The following is a 14,149-nucleotide window of genomic DNA, read 5'->3' as shown; positions in this document are numbered from 1 at the left end:
AAGCTAAATGCTATCCTTAAAAAACTCTTTTTAAATATTTACTTTCCAGCTACATGTTTTCCAATCCCAGCCAGTAGGATTGTGGAGATGTCACCCAGGGCAGGATGGGGGGACTTTCAGCCAGACTCTTCCAGAGGCTCCCACCATTTGTCCAGATGCCCTGTTCCCAAGGGCTCCTGCAAAGAGCACCCTATGAGAATAATGGAAAGAGCCATTCTGTTCTCGATTAGACAGCAGTGAGGTACTGTTTGGTTTTATTAGGTAAAAGGAATGATCAATTCAAGTCAGAAGCATCACAACTACCGCCATATTAGAAAGATTAGTACCCAAGAGCCCAGACTGTGACCTGACTGGAGGGCCCTCCACCTCCCCAATGGCTCCTGTACCACTGACCTAACCCGGGGCCTCCGCCCTCAGCCAGGCCCACCCCAATCTTCGTGCCTTGTAAGAGTCTTTGGGGAGGAGACCCGCCACCAAGGTCGTCTCTTCCAGCACCTAACTCATCCATCTGCTAGAATACAGCAACTAGACTGTTCCTAAAAGGATGCTGCTTATCTTAGCCACGTCTCAAGGAAGCCAAGATGGGCCTGGAAGGATCTCATGTCCCATGTTCATCAGCTGGAAGGCAGAACCCACATTGCAGTAAAGACAGACCTTCTCTCTTCCACTATTCACAGGAAATACTGAAGGTAATGAAAAAATAACAAGTAAACCACCCTTTACACCAGAGGCTTGCAAACGCAGATGCCCACTGGGACTGGGACCACGGCATATATGAGTGAAGTACAGTAGAGAGGTGGGTGGGTGGGTGGAAGAGGGGGTCAAGTGCGTTGGGGTGGAATTTAAGCAAAATGGAGACCATGGCTTATTCCATCCTCCACCCTGAAAACTAGGTTTTTTTCTGTGCAATCTCCCAAGTTTCAAACATTGGCCATGAACTCCAACGTCTTTAAGCACAGCAGAGGCTGCTGCCTCGTAACTTCTGCCTTAGACCATTTCCTAACTTAAAAAAGCTCCCTCCCCCCATGAAATAATAAAACTCAAACCAAATTACTACAAAGAAATTAATGGAGAAATAGAAAAATATAGCAGCTTCAAAGACACCAGTCTCCCCATTTTAAAACAAAACCACCAGTAATTCATTGAGTTCATTCTTGTGCAGAAGGAGGTCAGCTGGGTCCTTCTATTGGTGAGACTGCCCTGCATTATTAAAATGACACCTGCTGCCAACCAACCCCAAACAAGATGCCATCCTACCTGTCCTCACACTAAGAGGGATTAGGTTCCCTATTACAGAGAAGAAATTGAGGCAGAGAGCAGGGGCGGCTCCTCCTTAACATTCTGGAGCCCCTCAGCCACAGGTTTCCCATTCCCCCTTTTAGCATCATCATAGAGAGAGCTGAAATAACGAATGAAGTTATGCAGCACCTTGCAGAGCACTGGGCAAATAGTAGGCACAACTGCATGTCCGCTGAGTGAATCATGCACGAATGAATGAATTTAGCTACTTCCCGTAGATGGTGCTTCCCACCAGGGAAAATCAGGAGCTGTCCTCACCATTCCAAAGACTGGATTTCTCCAGGGACAGGGGAGGAAGACAAGGGAGGTAATGCAGGGTTCCCTCTACAAGTGAACAGATGGCCTTCCTGGCTTTTAAGGGATCATCATAGACCCTGTCTGACTCACAGACAGAGAAAAAAGGATTCAGGAACCCGCCACCTCTGGACTGGGTCTGCTTAGACCTTGGATTAGGACCTGATATTGAGAGAAGGTCCTATGCCCTTGTAACACCCCTAACTTTCCCTCTGTTTGGTGCTGTAGGCAGTTGCCAGCATCCTTATTTCCAAAGGGCTTGGCACAGAAAATCACTGTCAACACAAGGAAGAAAGGGCCCTTTCTTCTCACGGGCGTGCAAAGCTATTTCTGTCCTGGGTCTGCAGCATACAGACCTTCTTGGCTCTGACCCCACAGGCCTCCAGAGTGGCAGTGCATTCTTTATTCTGGCTTGCTCTGGGAGCTGAGGTCCCAGGAAGCCCAACCCTCTCTGCTCTGGGGGGTCTCTTCTTAGAATTTGACAGGGAGAAGAGAGTGGCTCATCCAGAGTTTTTCAAAGGTGCCAAGATTGGCAGTTTCAGTGGAACAACTCTGTGCTGTTGGAGATTGTCCTATACACTGTGAGATGCCACTAAATGCCAGGGGCGCCCCACAGTCACAGTGACCCCCCCCACACACACACACGTTTCCAGTGCTGCCTGGAAGGGCAGCCTGGCCTCCGGTGGAGAGCCACTGGGCTGGTAGTGCCCTCATGAGTTTGAGAAACAAAAGCCCCAAAGGTTGAGTGACAGATCCAAGGCCACCACTCCCACATCTGACGACTTCTCGTCCAGAGTTCTTTCCAGCTGCACTTGAAATGATGGATGCTCATGCAAACAACCACAAGATGCCATAGCACCACAGAGGCCCAAGTAGACAGCTGTCTGTTTCAACGGCATAGAGAAATCGAGGCACAGAGAGAAAAAATAACCTCGCTATGACCAGAGAGTGAGCAAATGCGAGGCGGGGGACGGATTCCCAGAGGATCCGTTTTTCTAGGTCATATTTAGCTTAGTACATCCTCTGCCTAGCTGGTAACTGTCAGTGTGGCAGGCCCCTGGCAGGTGGGGCCTTTGTAGCTACCATCATCCCAAGGTCAACATGGAGGCATGGGGGCTCAGTGAGAAGGAGCCAGCCCCTAGTCTGTAGGTTAGAGCCAGGGCAGCCCAGGGGTCCAGCCTTCATCTTGAGTCTCCGGCAGTCTCAGCGGGAGTGTGGACAGCTCCATCACAGGCTCTTGAGCCCTTTTCAGGATCCTCACAGTCTCCGTTGGGAAATATGGCTGTCAGCGCCACCTCCTCCTCAGGGTCCTGGGAGCTATCTGGAACACAAGAGAAGGAATCACCCAATCAGAAAAAGTTTATGAGTGAGTAAGCTAGCAACGAAAGGGAGGAAGTTGGCCCCGGTGACTACTTAAAAAACACAAGAAAATACGTATCAAAAACCTTAAAAACGTACACACCCTTTGACCCAGCAATTGCACTTCTAGGATTTTATCCTAAGGAAATAATTAGGAATAATTAGTGGAACTGCTGAAGCCATCTTGCTACCCGCATGAGGATGAAACAACACTGAAGATGGTTCAGCAGAGAGTTGAAAAGAACCTGGGTTCTTGATGGGGTCACTGGACCCCTGAATCAAGCAGCCCTGCAGCTGACCCCACCTCTAGACTGTCTTTTAGGTGAGACAATGAATTCCCTTGCCGCTTATGCTACTTTGAGTCATGGTTTCTTCACCTGCAGCTCAAAGCATCCTAACCGATTCGCTATCCAACAAAAGGATCGGCTGAGTAAACGGTGGCTCACCCGCATGAGGGGATTCAGGCATTAAAAATGATGTCTAAAATTCCATAGAACTAAATACACGCACGCACACAAGTACAAGTGAAATTGGAAATCTGAATAAGATCTGTGCATTGTTTCAATGTCAATGTCCAGGTGTGATATCATCCTATAGTTCTGCAAGATGCTACCGTTGGGGGAAACTGGGCAAGGTGTACACAGGATCTCTTCGTGTGATTTCTTACAACTGCATGTGATTCTACAATTACCTCAACAAAAGAGATAAAAGATGTTGTTGACATATAATTATTGCGGTAGAATATTGCACAGTCACAATATATTATTGATGAAGAAAGCAGATTCCAAAACAGTATGCATAAATGTATGTATGTATAACCCTATATTTATTATATATATTATAAATGTATATGTATAGTCCATAAATACAATTTGCATCTTAGCACATTCACTTCTACATGAGATTAAACAATTTGTTATATGCTATAGAGAGGGAAGTTATCCGAGATTTATGTAAAATTGTGTATGATTCCTTTGCATTATTTTTTTTTCCTTTAGTTTCCAGATACATCCACCATGTTGATGGAGAGGTTGAAGTTAACATTTTTGCAATTAAATATTTTAAATATCTGATGCATTTTGCAGACGATTTGTGTATTATACATGTGAATTTATTAAAATTTAATAGCACAAGGAGACATAAATAGATAGACAGACTGACAGACAGAATGGTCTATCCCAAAATACAGATTGTAGTTACCTCTGATGAAATTACATGAATGATTTTTAATATCTGTTTTCCTTTTTTTAATTTTTTGAGCTTTTAACTGTGATAGGCAGAATTCTAAGATGGCTCTCCAGATTCCCACCCCTTAGTGTACTCAGCCTGTATAATCCCTCCTTTGAGTGTGGGTGGGATCTGTGAGTATGATGGGATGGTCACTCCCTTGATTAGGGTACTGCATATGACAAAGGTGACGATGGATGGTCCCTCCCGTGACTAAGTTACGTTACAGGAGCCGGGCGATTCTCTGCTGACTGAAGGAGCAGCGCTGTGTTGTGAGAGGGCTGTGAGAGATGGGACTGTGGGGCCTCTTGGTGCTGAGGGCAGCCCCGGCTGACAGCCAGCAAGAAGGCAGGGACCTCAGCCCTACAGCAGCCAAGAAATGAACTCTGCCAAGAACCATGTGAGCTTGAAAGAGGACTCAGGCTCCAGACAGGAACACAGCCTGACTGACACCTTGATGCAGCTTTGTGAGACCCTGAGCAGAAGGCCCAGCTAAGCTGTACCCAGACTTCTGACCCATGGAAAGTGTGAGAGAATAAAGGGCTGTTGTTTTAAGCTAAAACAAATTGCTAAATTTGCTAAATTTGTGGTAACATTATGAGGCAATAGAAGACTGATACATCAACTAATGATTTTTAAAAAATAAGGGGCATGATAAAAGTTTATTTTAAAACACTGCCCACTATACAAAACTATAGTATTCAGTACACCTTGGTGGGGATGGGGTCGGTCACATACGTTCAACTGGTTATAACCTGCGTCCCTGGGTACTTCCTCTCTCCATCCAGCCTCAATCCCTACTGAGTGCTCTTGTGGACCTTGCAGAGCAGTCTTCCCCTTCTCCTTCTCCCTCGACTCCACTTGGCGGCTTGATGATTCTACCCTGGAAACGGCTCCCTGGTGAGTTCCTGCCTCTCCATTCCAACACTGCCTGATCGGGTCCAGGCTGCCTATTGTCCCTCCTGGGACTATGCAGTCCCCTCCTAGCCAGGCTCTAGCCCTGGTCTCTCTCTGCTCCTGCAGTCCTGTCATCTCTCTAGATATGCCCCTAATCTCGACACCCCTGCTCAGAAGTGGCCAGTGGCTCACTATGTTACCCTGGCCCCATAAGACATTAACCACAACCCTGCTCAGAACAAGCCTAACATGTTACTTTTAGCTGGCAGGAAACCACAAAGAAAGGAAGGAGAAGATGGCTGAACAAAACCAGGCAAAACTGGTTGAAGGCAACATGGCAGCCTGACTTGACCTGACATAGACCCCGCAGCTCATTACACTCTCATTGTAATACATTACCATACTAAGAACACACCCATAGGTGCCATGACAGGGCAAGGGCAGGATATAAGCAAATAAGGAAAGAAAAGAGGTGGCACCTTTGCTCCCCAGAAAACCCTGCCCATTTGCCCCAAGAACTATGAATATCCCTCCTCTTCATTACCTAGACCCCTTATAATAGCTGCTTAATCACCCCAGGAGCTGAGAAGTTGATTTGTGAACTTAGTTCCCACTTCTCCATTCTTTGGCCATTGAATAAAGCTTGTGCTGGTGAATGCTCAGCTTTGGTTTCATTTCAAATCCACGACACTGAACAGGAGAGAACCCTCTGAGGAAGGGACGGATTGTGGGTATGAGGCCCACTTGTGGGCCCCTCCTTGAAGCTCCTCCGAGTGTGGGTCAGAGTCCCACCAGAGTGAGGTGAAATTGAAAACAAGTATTCCTGAGAGATTTAGGTCCAGGGCCTGATTTGGTCCCAACTCTCCCCTTCAGTCTCAGCCCTTACCAGCCTCCTTCGGGACCTCACTGGGACACTCTTGACAGGGGTCCCTTTTCTGAGCATGACACCACGTGGACAAACCTTTGTTCATGGTGTTCTCTCTCCCAGTCTTCCCATTTCTGCCTCAGAAAATCCCCCAACCCCCAGCTCAAAAGTCATTTGCTCTGTGATACTCCCAGGATCCTCTGGGGGAGATGGAATGTGTTTGGCTCCATGTGCCCCACCACGCATCTAGCTGACACCTGCCTTACAGCCCTGCCCACACTGCCTTCATTAATCAGAGACTCCTGGGACAACAGCTCTGCTGACCGAGCCTGTGTGCCAGCCGTCTGGTGACATGGGCACCTCACATTGCTCACCCCACACAAGGCAAGTGCTCCATGGATGTTAGTCCACTCTATCCCTAAGGTCCCTGCACGCACATGACCCCTCCCATAATCCCAAGCACAAGGTCCAGGAGGCCAGGAAGACGACACACTCACCCTGAGCTGGGCCACTGGGGGAGGTGGCATCTAGGTCCTTCCCCCGGCTCCGAGGACCCCAGGAAAAGCAGGCCAGCAGTGCCGGGAGGCCCGGTCTCCCCCAGGCTCCTTCCGCTAGAAAGAACACAAAGTCCCAGAGGCAGCAGGTCAGACAGTGCTTGACACGACTGAGAGATTTTCTGTTTGGCAAACCAAGAGCTTCAACTGTCAACTGCCCTATTTTCAACTCTCTGATTAAAAAAACAAAGATTCTGACGAGCAAGAGGGGGTGGGGTTTTGTACTCAAAAAAAGAACGAAAAAAAAAGATTGCTTTATATATATTATCTTATTTCATCCTCACAAAAACCCTACTATGTAGGTACCATGTTGGGAAAACTACAGTAACAAAAAGGACATAAAATTAATTACAATTACATAGCACCAAAGAAAATCCTCAGAGAGCAGTAATTTCCCCCTGATTTTTAGTTCAAACTATTTCTTAATAGGAACAGATTTAATCTTTTTTGATAATCACACACAAAACAATTTCACACTGATTCTGGTGTCCTGATTATGGTCCCACCTCAGTTAGCTGGAGATCGCCCAAGACCCCCAAAATCTGGAATAAGGTCTACTAGAGCAAAGTTTAAAAAAAAAAAAAGACTCCAGGCAGCCAAAACATAGGATATCCTTGTTCATAATTCGTTACTCGGGGCTTATTTACTCGTAATGTGCACCCACTTCTAACAAGATCGGATTCTTAGTTTTTCAACCCAAAGGCAGCTGGATTGGGCATAAACTGGATAAAAAAAAGGACACCGCCACGAAGCAGACAACCTAAAATATAAGACTAGCCATGAGGCCGTGAGCAAAGAGACTGGGAAATGGGAAAAACCAGCCGCAACTGCCAGCAAGACCTTAGCAACATGAACCCATTTGGCGTGAGGGCCGTGGCGCTGCCCGCCTCAAAAGTCCGGAAGAAGTCAGCGGACAATGAGCTATAATTACGCTCATGACCTTCAGGCATGAATGAAAGACTTCACGTTGTTCAGTATGCGTTTATAAAAGCAGAAACAAGTCTAACGCAGTAGAGAATGATGCCCTTGCAAGACGGTAAAATTTCTTAAGTGTCAGGGTTTAAAAGGAGGCAAGGATTCTGCATGCCAGGCAGGGAAATGGGAATACAGGCATGTACCACATGACGACGTGTCGCTCAACAACAGACCGCATATACGACGGCAGTCCCATAAGATTAGTAGCATACAGCCTACGTGTGTAATAGGCTATACCATCTAGGCTTGTGTAAGTACACTCTACGACGTGCACACAATGACAAAATTGCCCAGTGATGCATTTCTCAGACCGTGTCCCCGTCATTAAGCGATGCCTGACTATACAATGATGATTCAACTTGCAAGGGAAAGTCACAAAACCATGTGGTAAGAGCTTAGGGAGTGGAAGTGGGTTCCTGGAGAAAAGGCTTCCTGGAGGAGGAAGTCCACTTCTGAAATGAGACAGGATTGGTCAGGTGAAGAGGAGGATGGAGGAAAAGCCTTTTCATTCTGAAGCAACCACAATGTGTACAAAAGCTTAGGAGGCCAGAGCAAGCTTGGCTCTGGGGAATTAAAATTTGTTCCTTGGTAATGGGAGAGGACTAGGATACTAAGGGCTCAGAGAATTTTCTAGGCACCTGCTCATTAGGGGGCAGAAAGTTTCCCCCCTTGGGGCTAGATCAGTGATGGGGCTGGCATCAACAGCCAGAATGACAATCCACCTCAGGACATTCCCTATATCTTTCAGGATGCTGGTGGTTGAGTTTCAAATTTAGCCAGCTTCCTCACAGACTCCACAGAAAGGGTTGTGGGCATGGAGGGGAGGTTAGGGCAGGCTCTACAGCTTGATAGGGATGGCCTGCCCTGAACCAGGCCAGACTGGCAGGTGGGTCTGTGACATTTGTGACACCAGAGGTACCAGGTCTCCTTGCTGGAAAAGGCCCCCCTGCAAGTCCGGCAACTCTCGTTTGCTGGTTAACACACCAATGCCCAGGGAGGCAGAAGACAGCCTCTGTCTTCATTAACTCTTCAGCAGGAAGGGTTGGAGGGCGGCTGGTGCTGAGGGTCGGGGTGGGGAGGGGGTCAGGAGTGCAAAGAACGCTCCTGCATCTCCCAGTTTTACCAGATCCAGCTATACTCGATGTTCATATTTTAATCCTGGGACACTGCAAAGCTCCTGTAAAACCTGTGTACCAGGAGGGAGGAGATTCTGACCCTTCTGCTGATGGCAGCAGTCCATCGGGGCTGGAAAAACTCCCCTCCCCGCACTTTAGGAGAGTGTGAAGGGAAAAGGTGGTCTCAGCAGACCTAGGGGGAGGGAGGGAGGCACAGCAATGGGTGCACAACCAGGTGGGCAGCCAAGAAGGATTAGAAAGTTCTGTGCCCTCAGTTCCTCACACCCTTTCCCTACACCTCCAAATCCCTGGTATCTATTCCTAGACTTCTTCCTCCCCTCGGCACTTCCACACTGAGCCTCCACCGTGGCACCCCTAGCTGCACAGCGTTCTAGAAGCTCCTGGCACCGCCAACCCTCCTAGTCCCAGTTCTGTCCCCCTCCCACCTCGAAACCTGCGCATCCCAAGACTTGCACATGTCCTTCCCTTCCTGCCCCTCCTCCGGGCTCCCAGATCTTTGCCCAGCCCAGCCCAACTCTTCTCTCCACCAGCCTCCCCTGCCTTCTGCTTGTCCCCTGGGCTTCCCTAAGCCTCTGCATCTCCCATGCACTCCAGATCCTCCCAGAACAGACTCGACCCCTTGCCCAGGTCCCGCTGCGCGCTAGCTGGGAGGCCTAGTGCTATGCACCTCCCCTCTCTGGGCCTCAGTTTACCTCGGTGCACGACGAGAGGCGCCGGCCTAAAGAGTTCCAACTTGGGGGCCTTCCCCTGCCGCCGCCCGCCCGCGCCCTCCCGGACCTGGCGCCCCCTCACCTGGTCGCGCGGGCCCGGCGGCTTGCAGGGCCCTGCAGGCGGCCGCCTGGACGGCCAGGCAGGAGGCGGGGTGGCCGGGGCAGTAGGCGGCCGCCTGCACCGGGCCCCCCACCTGGCGGCCGAACACGGCGCGCAGCAGCGCCTCCAGCAGCCGCAAGCCCGGCGCCACCGCGTCCTCGGGCCCGGCCTCGGCCACCAGCACCCCGACCAGCGCCGCGCCGGCCCGCCGCCGGCCGCGCACGTCCCGCAGCATCTCCCGCAGGCGGCGCCGCGGCTCCCGGGCGGCCAGCGACGCGGCGCGGCACAGCACGAAGACGAGCGGCGAGCGGATGGCGCGCGCCTCCGCCGTCCCGGGCGACCCCTGCGCCCCCGGCGCCCCGGGCCCCGCGCCCTCGGCCGCCGCGCCCCCCGGCTTGCCCGCGCCTGGCTCGGCCGGGAACAGCGCCCGGGCGAAGTCCCGCAGCTGCGCGCGGCTCTGCTCGCGCTCCCACAGCTCGCCCACCAGCAGCACCTGCCCGCGGCCGCCCGCCGCCTCCACCAGCGCCTGGAAGGGCGGCTCGGCCGGGCGCGCGGGCCGGGCCGCCAGCGCCTCCAGCTCGCGCTCCATGCTCGCCGCCGCCCGCCCTCTGCGGCCGCCGCCGCCCTGCCGCGCCAGGGGCTGGCCTCTCGGGACGGCGGCGCCCGGGTCCCGGAGGACACGCCCCCGAGGGCTGCGCCCCGCCCGACCCCCGGGTCCTCAATGGTGGCGCCCCCCGCAGTACCGTGGCAGACGCGGGGAAACTGCCCTATGGCCATTCGTCCGTCCGTCCGTCCGTCCGTCCATCCATCCATCCATCCATCCATCCTATAAGCACTTACTGAGCACCTGCTAGGTCCAGGGCAGCCGAAGGTGGAGGAAGACAAAATCATCGTGTGAACAAATATACCCTCACAAGTTAGCTCGATTTGAGACCTGGAGCAGATGTTTCTGGGGAGTCCATGTGGTTCGGGGACAGGAACTTTCGGGGGCAGGGCCGGCCCTTAACTGTGCTGCTCTGGAGTGAGAGGGGGGCACCAGAGAAGGGGGTGCAGAAAAGGGGGTAGAGGAAAGAGGGGAAACAGGGGTTTCTTCTGTTACTTCTGTCACTTAACTCACCTTTTGGGCCTTCAGCGTTTAACAAAAACTAATTGAGGCCTCATCATGTCAACACACGCTTATTACCTGCAGGGTGCTGCCCTCCGCACTGGGGGTGACAACCAAGAAGGCAGACGGCACTGCTCCCTGGGGAGCAGAAAGTGGAGGAAGGCAGATGTGGGGCACTGGTGGTGCTTGGATCTATGTGGGGCAGGGGAACAAGAGGGTGTCAGGAGGACAAGTCAGAAGCAGGAATCATTTCCTTTATTCTAAGGGTCTAGGTCAGCTTGTCCAATAGAACATTTTGTGATGATGGAAATGTTTTATGTTATCTGTCCTGTCCAGTGCGGTAGCCACTAGCCACATGTGGCTATTATCGAGCACTTGAAATCTGCCTAGTGCAACTGAAGAACTGAATTTTACATTTTATTGAAGTTTAATTAAATGTAACTAGCTTCATGTGGTTAGTGGCATGGGACAGCTCTGGTCAAGGCTCTTTACTTCTCTGTTACATGCTATAGACCAAAGGCCCCTTTGGGTCAAGAACATGTTAATACTCAGCTCTCTCCTTCACCATATAACCCCCAATCTGCTCTTCTAGTTACTCTGTTTCCTGCCTCTTATAATTATGCTGAAACATCTCCTCCTGGAGGGATTGTATGTCCGTTCAATAAAACAAACCTGTTTTGAGCACCTACTGTGTGCAAGCAGCAGGGATTCAAATATGGGCAAGCAGCCCTGCCCTAAGTCAGATCATCTAGCAGTTGTTTTAGCCAGTGTTTGGGGGAAGGGTCCCATATCTTTGTTGGGGTCCTAGTTAATATGACCTCTTGCCTCTGGATACCATCTTTGCCCAGGGCTGAGATCCAGGGGCTTGGGTAGGAAAAGCCCAAGATTTGGAACAAGAAGCCCTGGGCTGGAATCAGGTTGGGTTCCAGCACCAGCTCAGTAACTTGGTCATTCAGCCTCTACCATGTGCTGTGCCCAGTGCTGGGGAGACAGCTGGGAACGGGACAAGTTCCTACCTTCATGGAGCTGATGTTCTAGTTGGGGCTGGGAGAAAGAGACGATAAACAAGGAAACACATAAATAACAGCTTCAGATGGTGATTGGTGCTATGAAAAAAATAATGCAAGGCTGGCAAGATGATATTGTACTCGAGATGCTGGCCCCTTCCTGTGAATACAATCCTGAAGATGCCACAGAAGCAAGTGGAAGGTTGAAGAGGATAAAGAAACTAATGTAAAAACCACGAGAAGCATCCTCCCACCACCCTACCTCCTTGGAGGTAGCAGGGGGTTGGGTCGTGGAGTGTGGGAAGGAAGCAGATGTCCCTTGCAGATGAGGACTGGGTGCCGTATATGGGGATAGACTGAGTAAACACCTTATCATGTGCTCTTTTCTCTGCCCACATTGGCCTCCATAGATCATTGCCCAGCCCCAGCTCCATCCCCCCTCCACCCCCACGCCCACTGTCATGGTGCTGGGAGGCAAAAACACAGCTGTGCTAGCCAAGGATGGTAACATCAGGCTGAGGAAGAGGAAGGGGGAATCACCAGTGAGGGGGAATCACTATTCCCCCATCTCGTCTTTGTGATCCAAGCTGGCAGCTAAAGCTCCAGCCATCACATCTATATTCCAGGCAACTGGATAGCAGAGGGCTGAGGAAGGAACAAAAATAAAATTGACTTCAGATTTCTTAACAGCAACACTGGATTTAAGAAGATAGTTAAATAACATTTTTAAGTATCAAAAAGAAAGAACTTTGAACCTAGATTTTGATTTCTAGCTAAACTATCAGGTATATAAGAGATCAGAGGGTTTATCATATATAGGCGCTCTTTGAAAACACTGTTAGAGGAGACATTCCAACAAGAAGAGAAATAAACATAGGTGTGCTCAACAATAGCTAGTAAGAGAGATTAAGTCATTTGTGTAAATTATTCTTGTCTAAGTGAACGGTGCAGGGCAGGGCCAGCAAATCACAGCCGGGGTGGGCGTAAGCTGAGAGGCTGGCAGCGCCCGGGAGTCCTACTAATGGAAATGGAGTTAACCCCATCTAGGTCATCTCTTTGAGGAAGACATAGCAGCCAACTAGAGAGGAACCCTCAGATGTGCTGGTATTTTTGTACTTGCTTACAAGGCTTGTCTGAAACCGGTATGCTCTGCCTCTTGACCTGTTTATTCTCCGGCTCTAAATTTCCCGGTAACAGTTCCAAACTTTCCAGTGATGGGCTGGAGGATGGATCAGAGAGGGGGTGGGTGTTAGACAAAGGCCAGAGTCCAGGGCCAGTGAACTTTATCTCTACCTGCGCTATTTACATGGCAAAGGTTCAGGTATGAAATTAACAGGAAACTAGGAAGACCATAAAAAAAAAGGCAGGACGTCAAGAATCTTTCTTCCTCTTCTCTGTCCACGCCCTAGAAAATATCATAAAACGTACAGGCTTTTTCTTATTTCTCTGGTTTTCAATGGAGATGTAAAGTGAAAATAGGATTTCTGAAACTATTTGCTTCTTCATGTTGGTTCTTGGTAGGAAGAGTGACAAAAAAGTGCTGATTTTGGAAAACAAGGAGTAAGCTTGGTCTAGTTGCAGGTACCTCCTTTCTCCTCTTTCATCCTATTCTCCTTTCTTTTTCTCCTCTTCTCCCCTCTCCTCCCTCTTCCCCCTCCCCCTTCCCTTCCTCGTCGCCCCCCTTCCCTTCCCTTCCCCTCCCCCTTCTCTTCCCTTCCCCTTGACCCCACCTTGTTCTTTTTTCCTTTTCTATCACTCTTTTTTTTTTTTTTAAAGATTTTATTTATTTATTTATTTTCCCCCCAAAGCCCCAGTAGATAGCTGTATGTCATAGCTGCACATTCTTCTAGTTGCTCTATGTGGGACGCGGCCTCAGCATGGCCGGAGAAGCGGTGTGTCGGTGCGCGCCTGGGATCCGAACCTGGGCCGCCAGCAGCGGAGTGCGCGCACTTAACCGCTAAGCCACGGGGCCGGCCCCTCTATCACTCTTTCTTCCCTCCTTTCCTTCTTCTCTTTCCTCCCTCCACACTCTCTCTTCTCCCCTAAGACAGTTGGGAGCTACAAGGAAGGTGGGATCTGGGGAGACTTTAGGGGCTTCCTGGGGAGCCAGATAGAGAGAAAAAGACCTTAAATGTGAGGAAGACCATGGAGGGGAAGAAAATTGGCGGAGCCCCCAGGACGCACAGAGGAATGAGGTTGGGGTGGGAGAAGTTTTAAGACTGGGTCTGAGAAGGTGCCGTGAAGAGGTCCGTCTGCTGTGTCCCAGCTGCTGGATGACCAGACAGGCCGCTGTGCTAGGACTTCATCTCGTTGTTGGGGCGGAAAAATTTTCCCTCTTCCCTTCCAGGTTCTTTGGCTGGTCTACTAATTAAATTGACATAAGACAAAGTCACAGGAGAAAAACAAATTTCATTATGTACCTATGGGAGCCCCACAAAGACACGAGACTCAAAGGCAGTGGGCAGTTGAGGATGATATGCGCTCCTGAGCTAAGGGAAGGGATAGGGGCCTGGGGCTTCTAAGGGGAGGAGGGCCATTCACAGGAAGGCGAGAAGAGCAGATGTTTGGTTATCAGATGTTTACCCTGCCTTGCAGACAAGTCTTTCAGATAAAAAAAGTTA

General features: G+C 50.3%; 1 protein-coding gene across 2 annotated transcripts; it reads right to left on the bottom strand.

Annotated features, from left to right (window-relative positions):
* Window positions 1–225: 225 nt before the first annotated feature.
* Window positions 226–10,028, bottom strand: C37H2orf72 (chromosome 37 C2orf72 homolog). 2 transcript variants are annotated; one of them, XM_058533186.1, is made up of 3 exons: window positions 9,399–10,020; window positions 6,439–6,552; window positions 226–2,914 (listed from the first exon to the last, which is right to left on the bottom strand). In XM_058533186.1, the coding sequence occupies exons 1-3, from the start codon at window positions 10,003–10,005 to the stop codon at window positions 2,775–2,777; spliced, it is 861 nt and encodes a 286-aa protein (XP_058389169.1). In that variant the 5' UTR covers window positions 10,006–10,020; the 3' UTR covers window positions 226–2,774. The 2 variants fall into 2 exon arrangements, with proteins under 2 accessions (XP_058389169.1, XP_058389170.1); XM_058533187.1 differs by lacking the exon at window positions 226–2,914 and adding an exon at window positions 2,921–3,091 and having other exon boundaries at window positions 9,399–10,028.
* Window positions 10,029–14,149: the final 4,121 nt, after the last annotated feature.

The sequence above is a fragment of the Diceros bicornis genome, chromosome 37, assembly GCF_020826845.1.
Source record: "Diceros bicornis minor isolate mBicDic1 chromosome 37, mDicBic1.mat.cur, whole genome shotgun sequence".
In the NCBI taxonomy this organism is placed as follows: domain Eukaryota; kingdom Metazoa; phylum Chordata; class Mammalia; order Perissodactyla; family Rhinocerotidae; genus Diceros; species Diceros bicornis.
This window is presented reverse-complemented; position numbering and strand designations above follow the sequence as displayed.

Coding starts and splice junctions, on each gene's coding strand:
- C37H2orf72 (XM_058533186.1), bottom strand. CDS start 10,005: ATGGAGCGCGAGCTGGAGGCGCTGGCGGCCCGGCCCGCGCGCCCGGCC. Junction 6,553..9,398: donor CGCCGGGCCCGCGCGACCAG/GTGAGGGGGCGC, acceptor TGTTCTTTCTAG/CGGAAGGAGCCTGGGGGAGA. Junction 2,915..6,438: donor CCCCAGTGGCCCAGCTCAGG/GTGAGTGTGTCG, acceptor CTTGTGTTCCAG/ATAGCTCCCAGGACCCTGAG.